This window comes from Pogoniulus pusillus, chromosome 42 (genome assembly GCF_015220805.1).
Source record: "Pogoniulus pusillus isolate bPogPus1 chromosome 42, bPogPus1.pri, whole genome shotgun sequence".
Lineage (NCBI taxonomy): Eukaryota > Metazoa > Chordata > Aves > Piciformes > Lybiidae > Pogoniulus > Pogoniulus pusillus.
Genome location: NC_087305.1, coordinates 1,005,669 through 1,018,073, shown reverse-complemented (window position 1 = coordinate 1,018,073; position 12,405 = coordinate 1,005,669). Strand labels below are relative to the sequence as shown.

The following is a 12,405-nucleotide window of genomic DNA, read 5'->3' as shown; positions in this document are numbered from 1 at the left end:
GGAGTAAGTTGTTGGCAGAGAGAGTGATTGGCATTGGAATGAGCTGCCCAGGGAGGTGGTGCAGTGTCCATCCCTGGGGGTGTTGAAGTGAGGCACTTAGTGCCAGGGGTTGGCTAATTAGGAGGTGTTAGGTGAGAGGTTGGACTCGGTGAGCTCAGAGCTCTCTTCCCACCTGGGTAACTCTGTGGTTCTGTGATCCTGGGGCAGGCACTGGGCAGCTCTGCCTGGCCCTGCTGCAGCCTCCTGGGGACTCCTGGGCACCCCACATGGGCTCCTTGGACATGCCTGTGAGTCTCCACCTCTGCAGGGCACACAGGTCGGGTCCCCTGAAGTGGCATCTTCTGAGAGGGCATTTCATGGATTTTGGCACCCTGGGGCGGTGGGAGGGGTGGGCTTCCCTCATGCCTACTGCAGCAGCCAGCCCTGGCCCATGCCCTGACCCACGGGTGCCAAGTACAGCTGCCTGGCTGAAGAAGGGGCTCATGGCTCCCTGCTCTGCCCCAGCCAGGATGTGCCCTTGAACCCTGACCCCTGCCCTGCTCCTCAGCCACACAATGCTCCATGCTCTGGGAGGAGGAGGAGGAGGAAACAGCAGTGGACCTTGGTGTTCAGGGTGCCTGCCTGGGCTCACTGCTCTGTAGAGGTCTGCAGAGGTTCGTTGGCACCTGCAGGGGTCTGCAGGGCTCTGTAGGGGTCTGGTGATGTCCCCCAGCACAGGTGGATGTGCTGTTTTCCTGGCCCAGCACTCTGCAATCAGTCCAGGAGCTGGCACAGGGCAAAGGCTGCCTGCTTGGCACCACAGCCTGCCTGTGGTCCCAGGGTTCTTGGAGGGCACCACAACCTGCCCAGGGTCCTGAGGGTTCCTGGGGGACCACCCATGAGTTCTTGGGGAGCAGAGCCTTTGAAGCAACTCTTCCCACACCTCAGCCTGGCAGGAGACCACTGCCACGGGCACACAGCTGCTGCCCTGGAGAATGGGCTCAGAGCCCTCTCTGGAAACTCAGCACCTCAGGGCTGGGTGGTGGCTCGATGGAGATGAGATTTCATCCCCCGGGGGATGGGGCAGTGGTGTGGGAGCTGTGGGAGATGGCTCGGCCCTGGCTGGGGCTGCCCAAGTCAAGCATGAGGTGAAGCAGGCACCGAGCATGGAGGCGAGGGAGGGGCTGCAGGCTTGGCAGTGCCCAGCTGCAGGTCCCGGGCCAGGCTCTTGTGTGGTATCTGCGGGCCAGGCTGATGGAGGGTTTGGGCAGGACAGGGGCTGGCTGCACTGCCGGAGACCGGAGAGCAACCCCAAGCACCTTCCCGGGGGCCGTGGTTGACACAGCCCTGGCCGCGGAGGTACTGCTGGCATCCAGGCTGGCACCCTGCTCCCTGCCAGCAGCAGGTGTCAGCAGCAGCCCAGCAGCCCTGCGCGAGTCAGCAGAGCTCCGGGCAGGGGCAGCAGGCAGGGCTGTGGTGCCAAAACTCATCCCACTGGTGAGCAGGGGGATCCTGCCCTGCCCCAGGATGATCTGAGAGGTCTGTGCCCGGGTCTCAGCCCTGGGCACCCCATGTCTTCGCGCTGCCGAGCCCGGGGCTCCCTCTCAGCGGGTCCAGCCTGCCCTGCTGCCCTCGCAACGCCTGGCAGCTGCTCTCCAGATGTTCGGGTCTGTGTTTCTCCGGCTTTTGTTGGGCTTTTCCTGCTCCCCCGAGTCTGGGCAGCACAAACGGAGCAGCTCCGCTCCGGGCGCCCGGCACCCATCCTGCCACCTCCCGGTTTGCTCCAGACCCCCGCGGAGGTGACCGAGCCGTTTGGGACGCGGGTCCGCCACCCAGGCAGGCGGACATCTGTCTCGTTAGGATTCACACCGGGACCACCCGGGACCTCCCACAGCGGCCACCCCGAGGGACAGGCGGGGAGCAGTGAGCTGGGGGGAACGACACACACCCGGGTAGGGTAGGGTGGCCGAGACCCCTGCAGGAGGCAGGCAGGGGGCAGCGTGGGTCCTGCGGGGGGACTGCATGGCGCTCGGGGCGACAGGGCACAACAGGCACCCCCGGGGAGAGGCACCGGCGCTGCGCGCCCGGGGCCCGAGGGCAACCGGCGGGCACAGGGACCCAGCGTGCGCCGCAAGCTCCGCCCCCGCACAAACCCCGCCCATAGCGGCTAACCCCGCCCCCAGCCCCGCCCCCCGCGAGCTCCCGTCACACCCTGCGGCGGAAGGGGCGGGGCCGCGGCCGGACGTGGCGGCAGGGCGGCGGCGGCGGCAGTGCCCCGGTCCCGGTCCCGGTGCCGGTGCCATGTCAGGCCGCTGCTGCCAGGGGCAGACCCCGAATCGCGACATCCCGGGGCCCGGCAAGTGCCTCGCCCTGCCCGACGGCGCTCCGCTGCCGCCCGGTGATTACAGCACCACGCCGGGGGGCACCGTCTTCGGGACCACTCCAGGCGGTGAGCGGCGGGCCGGGGCTGGGCCTCTCACCGGGGAGTGCCCCGCGGAGCCGGGGAGCGGCCTCGGCGTTGCGGCGGGAGCCGGCCGGGCGCTCTGTCGGGGGAGCGGGAGGGCTGCGGGGGAGGCTTTGGCGCCGGCAGGCAGCGTGTGGGAGGCTCCGGTCTGGCCCGGGGGAGGCCACGCTTCGAACGGGGGGCGGCAGGGGATGGGGACTCCCCTTCTGCCTGCGGGCGTGCGGGGAGCGCTGCAGGGGACCCCTTGCCTTGCCCGGAGCCTTGTGCGGTGCTAACTCGGGTCCGCTCCCGCCTTGGCTGCGGTTCTGCGGCGGGAGGGACTCCCCCCGGCCGGCGGTGCGCGGTTGTGCAGGGCTCTCGTTTTGCGGTGCTGTGCGGGGGGAGCCCCACGCCCGGGCAGCCGCTGCGTGGCTGCGCTCCCTTCGGGGCCGGCAGGGCGCCTGGCAGGCCTGTGCGTGGGTCGGGGGGGCTAGGCAGGGCCAGGCTTCTCCGCAGCAGCTTGGCCCCTGCTGTGCTACGAGGGGCAGGGAGGCGGCCGGGGGGGGGATAGGGTTGGTGCAGCAAAGCAGCCCCTGCCTGGGCGGGCTGGGAAGCAGAGCTGCTGCCTGCTCCGGGCGGCCTCGCGTGGAGCAAACCCATCCGAGTTACTCGTTCATGTGCAGCGAGCAAACCTCTGGGGCCTTTTCTCCGTCCCACCTTGCTCTGACCCCCGGCAGCAGCCTGCTGCGTTCCCCGGGCAGGCAGGGGGCAGGCAAGGGGCAGGCAGGGCGGCAGGCAGGGCGGCAGGCAGGGGGGCAGGCAGGGGGACGGCGCCGCCTCGCTCTGTGCTGCGTGTGGCTGCCGAGAGCAATCTCCCGTGGGGATCTCGTCCCCAAGAGGAACAAACTGCTCGTGGGAGCCTGCTCTGCTCACTGCCTGCTCGGAGTGGGGTCAGCGGAGGGAGGCTGCGGGCACCCATGCTGCCAGCCTGCTGTTTGTCTTGGCCACCCCTTGTGCCTTCTGCCTCCGCCTGCTCCGGCAGGCGCCTGGCGTGCAGAGCTCCCTGCGGGGCTCGCCCAGCTGCAGGGCTCTGCCCGCACTGCTCACTGCAGCAGCTGTTTATCTGCAGTGGTTGGGCTCCTGGGAGGGGCGGCTGCTGCTGGGGGTGATAACAGCAGGCCCCAGCTCGGTGTGTGCATGCCCAGCCAGGGCAGCTCTGCTCCTGCTGATCGCTGCTTTGAGATCCAGACCATGAAGGCTTTGTCCTCCCCCCTCCGCCGTGCTGCATGAAAGACCACCGTGAGGAGCAGAAGTGATGAAGCTGTGCTCGGAGGAGCTCAGTGGGGGATGGTTTGGTCCCCGGACGCGCTGGTCACTCCCCAGCACGGCGCCTGAGGGGTTAAAAGGCAGCAGGGAGGGCAGGAGTCGGCGCCGCTGCCTCGCTCGGTTCGGGGTTTGGGGTGAGCAGAGCAGGGCTGGGGAGCTGCAGCGGCTGCCTTGTTCCTGCCCTGTGCTCTGGCGTCTCTGCGAGCAGCGAGCAGCTCAAGCGCTGCAAGGAGCACTTCAGCCGCCGGGCTGGGGAGATAGAGCCTGGAAACGACTCTCAGCTCGGAGCCAGCCAGCAGCTAACGGCGTCATGAGCCTCCAGGATCAGCGCTGGAGAGCTAATCGCTGTCCGGGGCCCGGGGGAGCAGGGCAGACCGTGTGTGCTGTGGGGGGGTGTGCAGCTGGCAGGCCCCCGGCGCTCCCGTGACCGTGGGGCTGTGCCGTGTCCCAGCCTGTTTGAGCACAGGTCGTGCTGCCAGCGCCGGGGTCAGCTCCGGGGCTAGCGGAGGGATGATGCAAAGCTGCTGCAGGGCCTGGCAGGGCTCAGCCCTGGCTCGTTGTTCGCTGCTGCAGTGAGTTCCTTCTGCTGTCCGCCGTGGAGCCGGCACACTGCACAGCCCCCAGCCCGGGGGGAACGGCACTGCGGGTCCGGGAGGGTGGGAGGTGCCCAGGAGCCAGCAGTGTGCTCTGGTGGCCGGGAGGGGCAATGCCTTCCTGGGGGGGATCAGAAGGGCTGTGGTGAGAAGGTCGAGAGAGCTTCTCCTGCTCCTCTGCCCTGCTGAGGCTGCAGCTGGAGCCCTGTGTCCAGTTCTGGGCCTCCCAGCTCAAGAGGGACACAGAACTGCTGGAGAGAGCCCAGCACAGAGCCACAGAGATGGAGTGGAGCAGCTCTGTTATGAGGAGAGCCTGAGGGAGCTGGGGCTGAGCTGCTGGGAGAGGAGCCTGAGAGGTGACCTCAGCAGTGCCAGAGGCTGGAGCCAGCTCTGCCCAGTGATGCCCACTGACAGCACAGGGGCAATGGTGCAAGCTGAGGCAGAGGAAGCTCCATGGAAAGAGGAGGAGGAATTTGTGCCCTGGGAGGGTGCCAGAGCCCTGGCACAGGCTGCCCAGGGAGGCTGTGGAGTCTCCCTCTCTGCAGATATTCAACTCCTGCCTGGATGTGTTGCTGTGTGCTCTGCTCTGGGTGCTGCTGCTCTGCAGGGGTTGGGCTGGCTGAGCTCTGGAGGTGCCTCCCAGCCCCTGGCACTCTGTGATTCAGCTGCCACTGGGACCAAAGCAGTCTGAGATCTGAGAGCCTCTGCTTCCTGTGCTCTTAACCCACACATCCATGGATTTTGGTGAGATGTGGCTCATGGATGCACATGGCATGATGGAGGTGAGGGCTGCCCTTCCTGCACTGTTGTCAGTGGCCTTTTGTCCCCAAATTCTTTGCTGCAGGAGTGGTCAGGCACTGGCCCAGGCTGCCCAGAGGGGTGGTGGAGACCCCATGCCTGGAGGGGTTTCAGAGCTGTGTAGATGTGGTGCTGAGGGCCATGGTTTAGTGGTGCCCTGGCAGTGCTGGGTTAATGCTTGGACTTGATCTGAAAGGTCCCTTCCAGCATAAACAATTCTCGGACTCCCTGACCTTAAAGCATGAAGTGTGCTCAGTGTTCCCTTCGTGCCTGCCCAGGCTCCTCACCTGCTTGCAGAGGGCACCTGCCCTGGTGCCAGCTGCTGTGAGCTGTGCCGAGGGAGCTGCCGCTGGAGCTGCTGGCTCAGCCATGTGCATGGCATGGCCCATCCCCTGGGGCAGTGCAGCTCGTGGTGCCCAGCCTCTGCCAGGAGCAGGGCACCAGGGAAGGAAGGAGTTGCTGGACTGGGCACTTCCTCAGACCCAACGTTTCAGCCTGAGCAAGGGACTCAGACTGCAGCAGCTTCTCCTCCAGGCTCCCCCAGCAGCAGAGCTGTGGAAGGTGTAACCAGGGCTGTGGGGAGCAGAGCAGTCCCCACGGGGTGCAGAATTCCCTGCTGAGCACATCCTGAGCCCTCTGGGACAGGAGCAGAGCTGCTGTCAGCCTGGGGAAGGAGCCCATGTGCGGCCTGGGGCTGTGCCTGCTGCCAGCCCAGGCAGGTGCCTTGCTCTGCCCCCGCAGGGTGTTGGCTTTCACAGGCATGTGACTGCCAGGAGAGCCAGCAGCGCCTGCAAGCTCTTGTCCTGATCCCTGGGACAGGAGGTGCAGTTCTAGGAAGCCTCATCCCATCCCATCCCTCCCACCCATCCCATCCCAGCTCGGGGAACCTCCCAGGAATGCGCCACGGAGCAGAGAGCTGCTGGAGCTGAGCTCTCCCCCGTGGAGCTGCTGGAGCAGCTCAGAGCGTTGCAGGGAGGAGGTTTTCAGTGCTCAGCAGCAGGTTCTTGGAGTGTGGCACCCAGTGGCAGCTCCCACAGCCCTGCTGCCAACCCAGGCCAGCTCCCTGTGCCAGGGCAGCTGTGAGCCGCAGCTCAGTGCCTGCACAGCTCAGTGCCTGCCAGGGAGATGTGCCCTGGGGGCCAAGAGGGGTCCTGGGGGCATTGAGCAGAGTGTGTCCAGCAGAGCCAGGGAGGTTCCCCTCCATCTCTGCTCTGCCCTGGTGGGACCCCATTGAGAGCACTGCCTTCAGTCTGGGACTCCCCAGGTGAAGAGGGACAGGAACTGCTGGAGAGAGTCCAGTGGAGGGGGATGAGGAGGGGAATGGAACACTGCCTGGTGAGGAGAGGCTGAGGGCCCTGGGGCTGAGAGTCTGCAGAAGAGAAGACTGAGAGGGGATTGAATCAATGTCTGTAACTCTCTGAGGGCTGGGGGTCAGGAGGGGGGGACAGGCTCTGCTCACTGCTCCCTGGGACAGGACAAACAGCCTGGAAGGGTCCCAGAGCCCTGGCACAGGCTGCCCAGAGAGGTTGTGGAGTCTCCTCCTGGATGTGTTGCTGTGTGCCCTGAGCCCCTGCTCTGGCAGGGGGTTGGGCTGGATGAGCTCTTTGGGTCCATTCCAACCATGAGGACCTGAGCCAGAGCAGGATGCAGCTTTCTTGGGGAAGAGGAAATGTTTTTGCAGCACTGCAGGGGTTAAGGCTGTGAGCTGCTGGGAGAGAGCTCTCTTCTGTCTGTGGTTTTCAGCATTCCCCAGTGCAATCCCTTCGCAGGGAACAGGCTGTGCAGCCCACTGCTGTTCCTAGAAATCCAGAGCTCAGCCCCGCTCCTGCTGAGGCTTGCTCTGGTGTCTCATTCCACGAAGGGCAGGGCCTGTGGGCTGTGCTCTGGTTAACCATTCACAGGCTCACAGCTGTCAGGGGTTGGAAAGGACCCAAAGCAATCATCCAGTCCAAGCCCCTGCCAGAGCAGGACCATCCAGTCTAGCTCAGGGCACACAGCAACACATCCAGACAGGCCTGGGAAGGCTCCACACAAGGAGACTCCACAACCTCTCTGGGCAGCCTGTGCCAGGGCTCTGGGACCCTTCCAGCCAAGAAGTTGCCCTTGTGCTGAGCTGCAACCTCCTGAGCTGCAGCTTCCATCCACTGCTGCTGCTTGTCCTGTGCCAGGGAGCAGTGAGCAGAGCCTGTCCCCCCCTCCTGACCCCCAGCCCTCAGAGAGTTACAGACATTGATTCAATCCCCTCTCAGTCTTCTCTTCTGCAGACTCTCAGCCCCAGGGCCCTCAGCCTCTCCTCACCAGGCAGTGTTCCACTCCCCTCCTCATCCTCATACCCCTCCACTGGACTCTCTCCAGCAGTTCCTGTCCCTCTTCAACTGGGGAGCCCCAAACTGAGCACAGTATTCAAGATGAGGTCTCAGCAGGGCAGAGCAGAGGGGCAGGAGAACCTCCATGGATGTGCTGGACACACTCTGCTCAATGCCCCCCAGGACCCCATTGGCCTCTTGGCCCCCAGGGCACACTGCTGTGCCATGGCTAACTTGTTACCCACCAGCACTGCCAGGTCCATTCAAAGCTGTAGGCTCAGAGGGCTCCCTGAGTCCAGGCTTTTGGAGGGTGGCAGTGCCCTCTGCACGTGTCTGTGCTCAGCCCCTGCCAGCTTGGCAGAGCCTTGTAACAGAAGAGATTGATGGAATGGGTTGGGAAGGGATCTTAAAGCTCAGCCAGTGCCAACCCTCTGCCAGGGGCAGAGACACCTCCAACCAGCACAAGGTCTCATCCAGCCTGGCACTGAGCACCTCCAGGGAGGTTGTGGAGCACAGAAGCACCCAATGTGATCTTTGATCACATTGGGTGCTTCTGTGCTCCACAACCTCCCTGGGCAACCTGTGCCAGTGTCTCACCACCCTCAACCTGTGCCAGTCTCTCCCCACCCTCACTGCCAAGAACTTCTTCCTAATCTCCACTCTAAGTCTGCTCTCAGTGGGCATGAAACTCAGTTTGCAGTGCCCTTTGTGTGCCATGGCATTGGGACAGGAGGGGCTGGACCTATTGCCCCTCCTCAGGGGGCATCAGGCTGGGTTTGGGCTCTTTGTGCAGCTCTCCCTTGGCCCACAGAGGGTCAGTGGCTTCCCTCTAGCCCAAAAGTGAGCAGGGCAGGTGGTAAAGAGAAGATAGAATAAATGAAATGGAGTAGTTTGGGCTTTAAATCTGCCTCCTGGTGCTGCTCTGCAGATGCAGCTGTGGGGGAGGGAGGGCCCTGAGGCTGTTGCTGTCTCCCCACAGGTACCAGGATCATTTACGACCGCAAGTTCCTGATGGAGTGTCGCAACTCCCCGGTCGCCAAAACGCCTCCTTCTGACCTTCCCAACATTCCAGGAGTCACCAGCCCAAACGTGGAGGAGGTGAAGATGGAGAACAATCACATCCACAACTGTGATGAGAAAGGAAGCACAGGTGAGGGCCTGCCAGAACCGAGGGGAGAGCACTGCTGGCTCCTGGGGAGGGGGAAGCGAAGGGCAGAGGTGGGCTGGAGCCAGGAGGTGCCTGAGAGCTCTGCTGAGTGCTGTGGTGACAAAAGCAGAGAGTGCTCTGTGCTCCTGGGGGGCACTGCATGGGAGGGGTTACTGCCTTCAGCTGGGGGCTCCCCAGGTGAAGAGGGACAGGAACTGCTGGACAGAGCCCAGCAGAGGGCTGTGAGGATGATGAGGGGACTGGAGCAGTGCCTGGTGAGGAGAGGCTGAGGGCCCTGGGGCTGAGAGTCTGGAGAAGAAAAGACTGAGAGGGGATTGAATCAATGTCTATACCCCTCTGAGGGCTGGGGGTCAGGAGGGGGGGACAGGCTCTGCTCACTGCTCCCTGGCACAGGACAAGCAGCAGTGGATGGAAGCTGCAGCTCAGGAGGTTGCAGCTCAGCACAAGGGCAACTTCTTGGCTGGAAGGGTCCCAGAGCCCTGGCACAGGCTGCCCAGAGAGGTTGTGGAGTCTCCTTGTGTGGAGCCTTTCCAGGCCTGTCTGGATGTGTTGCTGTGTGCCCTGAGCTGGATTGGATGGTCCTGCTCTGGCAGGGGCTTGGAGTGGTTGATTGCTTTGGCTCCATTCCAACCCCTGACATCTGTGAGCCTGTGAAGGGATTCCTGGAGATCAAGTCCAAACACCCTGCCAAGGAAGGGTCACCTAGAGGAGGTCACACAGGATGACATCCAGCCCCTGGGGGTCCTGGAGGGTGAGCAGGAGCCAGCAGTGTGCTCTGGTGGCCAGGAGGGACAATGCCATTGTGGGGTGGATTAGAAGGGCTGTGGTGAGTAGATCGAGAGAGCTTCTCCTGCCCCTCTGCTCTGCCCTGGTGAGGCCACATCTGGACTACTGTGTCCAGTTCTGGGCTCAAAAGGGACACAGAACTGCTGGAGAGAGTCCAGCACAGTGCCACAGAGATTAAGAAGGAAGCAGAACAGTTTCCTTATGAGGAGAGCCTGAGGGAGCTGGGGCTGAGCTGCTGGGAGAGCAGGAGCCTGAGAGGAGACCTCAGCAGTGGTTACAAAGATGTGCAGGTGAGTGGCAGAGGCTGGAGCCAGCTCTGCCCAGTGGTGCCCACTGACAGCACAGGGGCAGTGGTGCAAGCTGAGGCAGAGGAAGCTCCATGGAAACAGGAGGAGGAATTTGTGCCCTGGGAGGGTGCCAGAGCCCTGGCACAGGCTGCCCAGGGGGTTGTGGAGTCTCCCTCTCTGGAGATATCCAAAGCCTGCCTGGATGTGTTGCTGTGTGCTCTGCTCTGGGTGCTGCTGCTCTGCAGGGGTTGGGCTGGCTGAGCTCTGGAGGTCCCTTCCAGCCCCTGGCCCTCTGGCTCTGTGCTAGGGCTGCTGGGGCAGTAGTGCTGTGCTGGGAGGCTGGATGCAGCTGCTGCTGCCTCTCTGTGTCTTGGGCCCTTCTGCAGCTGCTTTGCATCTCTGAAAGAGCTCAGATGACAGAGAGGGGGTTTGGTATCATCCTGAGCTGTGAATTCCTTCTGCCTTCTCTTGGCACCAGGCTTCCTGGGGCAGAAGGGAGCTGGATGCCTGGGGCACAGAACCTGCTCTGCACACATCCATCTTCCTCCAGCCACAGCTGCCTGGGTAGGTTGCAGAAGCTTCTGAGCATGTGTGAGGGAGCAAGGGAGAGGTTAGTCCCCAGGAGGACTTTCACTTACTGCCCACTGCCCAATTTCTGCACATCAGCACTTAGCTAAAGGCCCTGCTGAGACCACATGAGCAAGAGCTGCTCTGGACCAGGGCTTCTGAAGGTCTCTGAGACTGCTGCTGGAAGCAACCTGGAGCTGCTCAGTTGAGATTCTTTGTCTTCTCTCTGCAAACACAGACCTGAACCACCAGAGCTTTGTCTTGTTGCCTTCCATGCTCACTCGAGGCAAAAGCATTGCAGAGTCAGCACTGCCTAATGGCTCTCACAGGCTGTTGTGACCTTTGGTGGCCCTCTGGAGTCCCTGGCACACCGAGGTGCAGGCTGCCTGCTGGGTGCCAGCTGGGCTGTGGCTCTTCCACAGAAGAATTCTTTCAGGAATAGCTCCTGGCTGCTTGTGCTGGCATCCTCCCAAACTGTGTGAGCTGTTGCAGCAGCTGCAGAGATAATGGGGTTGTGAAATGGGTTCCTGTGGCACTGAGGAGCAGAAGTTTGGGCTGGGGATCAGCAGCAGCTTTGTTCTTCATGTTCTTTTTGCAAGGAAATCCCAGAGGTAGAGGTCACTGCAAGGGCATCTCCTCTGCTCCTGCCTGTCTGCAAGATCCCCTCTGCAGGCAGAGCTCACTCTCTGCTGGATGAGATGGGTTGCACAATCAAACTTGATGCCTGAACCCTAAGATTTGTGATGGTTTGGGTTGGAAGGAACCCCAAAGCTCATCCAGTGCCACCCCCTGCCGTGGGCAGGGACACCTCCCACCAGCACAGCTTGCTCAGTGCCTCCTCCAACCTGACCTTGGACACCTCCAGGGAGGTTGTGGAGCACAGAAGATCCTACTAGAACAGGTTGTTCAAGGACACATCTGCTCCTGAACTCCTCCAGGGAGGTGGGGGAGCACAGAAGCTCCTCCCTGGGCAACCTGTGCCAGTCTCTCCCCACCCTCAACCTGTGCCAGTCTCTCCCCACCCTCACTCTCAACATTTTCTTCCTCACCTCTGCCCTATTCCAGCTTCAATCCAGTCCCTCTCTTCCTAGCACTGCCAGCCCTTGCCAAAAGTCCCTTCTCAGCTTTTAGGTCGAAGCTGCCAAGTTTCTGAAGCACAGAATCATTGCTCCTTAATATGGATCCTCCCTCCCTGGGCACAGGTTCTTGGCAGTGAGGGTGGTGAGACACAGGCACAGGTTGAGGGTGCTGAGACCCTGGCACAGGTTTCCCAGGGTACTTCTGTGCTCCACAACCTCCCTGAAAGGTGTTCAAGGTCAGGTTGGATGAGTCCTTGAGTGACCTGTTCTCGTGGGAGGTGTCCCTGTCTATGCCCTGGGGCTGACCTTTGAGGTCCCTTCCCACCTCCCCCATTCTGTGCTTTGCTGTGGAACACTGAGAGCTCCTTCCTGCTTTTCTGCCTCTCCCCAGGTGAGGAGCAGCAGTTTGACATGGACATCTAAAGCACAGGCCCTGGGAGTGCTCCAGTGATGACCCAGGACCTTGTCTTGAGGATTCTCACCAGCCAGGCTTCAAAGTAGCCCATGCCTTGAGTGCCTTCCTGCTTCCTGGGAAAGGCAGAGGATTCCCTTTGGAGAGCAGAACCTGTCCCACGACCAGGAGCCAGCCTCAGCGCCACCACACTGAGCTCAGCCTCTGCTGCTGGGGGAGGGGGGGGCCTCGGGGGGCCTGTGGGGGAGACCCTCTCAGCCCTTGGTTTTGTTTCCAGTTTTATGCTTTTTTGTTAATCTTTTTAATACTGTAAAAGTTAAAGGGATGCAATGGAAGGGAGAAATAAAAACCCTTTGGAGTCTCCTGCGGTGGAGATGGAGGCAATGAAACCCTGCTGGCCCTTGGCTTGCTCCTGGCAGCACTGCACGGAGCTGGCAGGGAGCAGGCAGGGCAGTGGCCTCCAGATAAACACCCAGCCTGGGGCCAGCCCTTGCCAGACCCCAGGGCTCAGAATCACAGCACCATGCAGGCTGGCAAAGCCCCTCAGGGTCACCAAATCCAACCTTGATTCACCTTAAACCACATCCTGACCACCCTGGAACACCCCCAGGCTGGGTGACTCCAGCACCTCCCTGGGCAGCTCATTCCAGTCCCTGACCAC

The 12,405-nt window shown here is 62.4% G+C and overlaps 1 protein-coding gene across 1 annotated transcript; it reads left to right on the top strand.

Annotated features, from left to right (window-relative positions):
- Positions 1–2,192: 2,192 nt before the first annotated feature.
- On the top strand, positions 2,193–12,133 carry EIF4EBP1 (eukaryotic translation initiation factor 4E binding protein 1). The gene is made up of 3 exons (XM_064175547.1): positions 2,193–2,428; positions 8,425–8,595; positions 11,724–12,133. The coding sequence occupies exons 1-3, from the start codon at positions 2,281–2,283 to the stop codon at positions 11,753–11,755; spliced, it is 351 nt and encodes a 116-aa protein (XP_064031617.1). The 5' UTR covers positions 2,193–2,280; the 3' UTR covers positions 11,756–12,133.
- Positions 12,134–12,405: the final 272 nt, after the last annotated feature.

Bases quoted from the DNA above. Each gene is read 5' to 3' on its own strand.
- EIF4EBP1 (XM_064175547.1), top strand. From the start codon at position 2,281: ATGTCAGGCCGCTGCTGCCAGGGGCAGACCCCGAATCGCGACATCCCG. The intron at 2,429-8,424 runs GTGAGCGGCGGG...GTCTCCCCACAG, and splicing joins CTTCGGGACCACTCCAGGCG to GTACCAGGATCATTTACGAC. The intron at 8,596-11,723 runs GTGAGGGCCTGC...GCCTCTCCCCAG, and splicing joins TGATGAGAAAGGAAGCACAG to GTGAGGAGCAGCAGTTTGAC.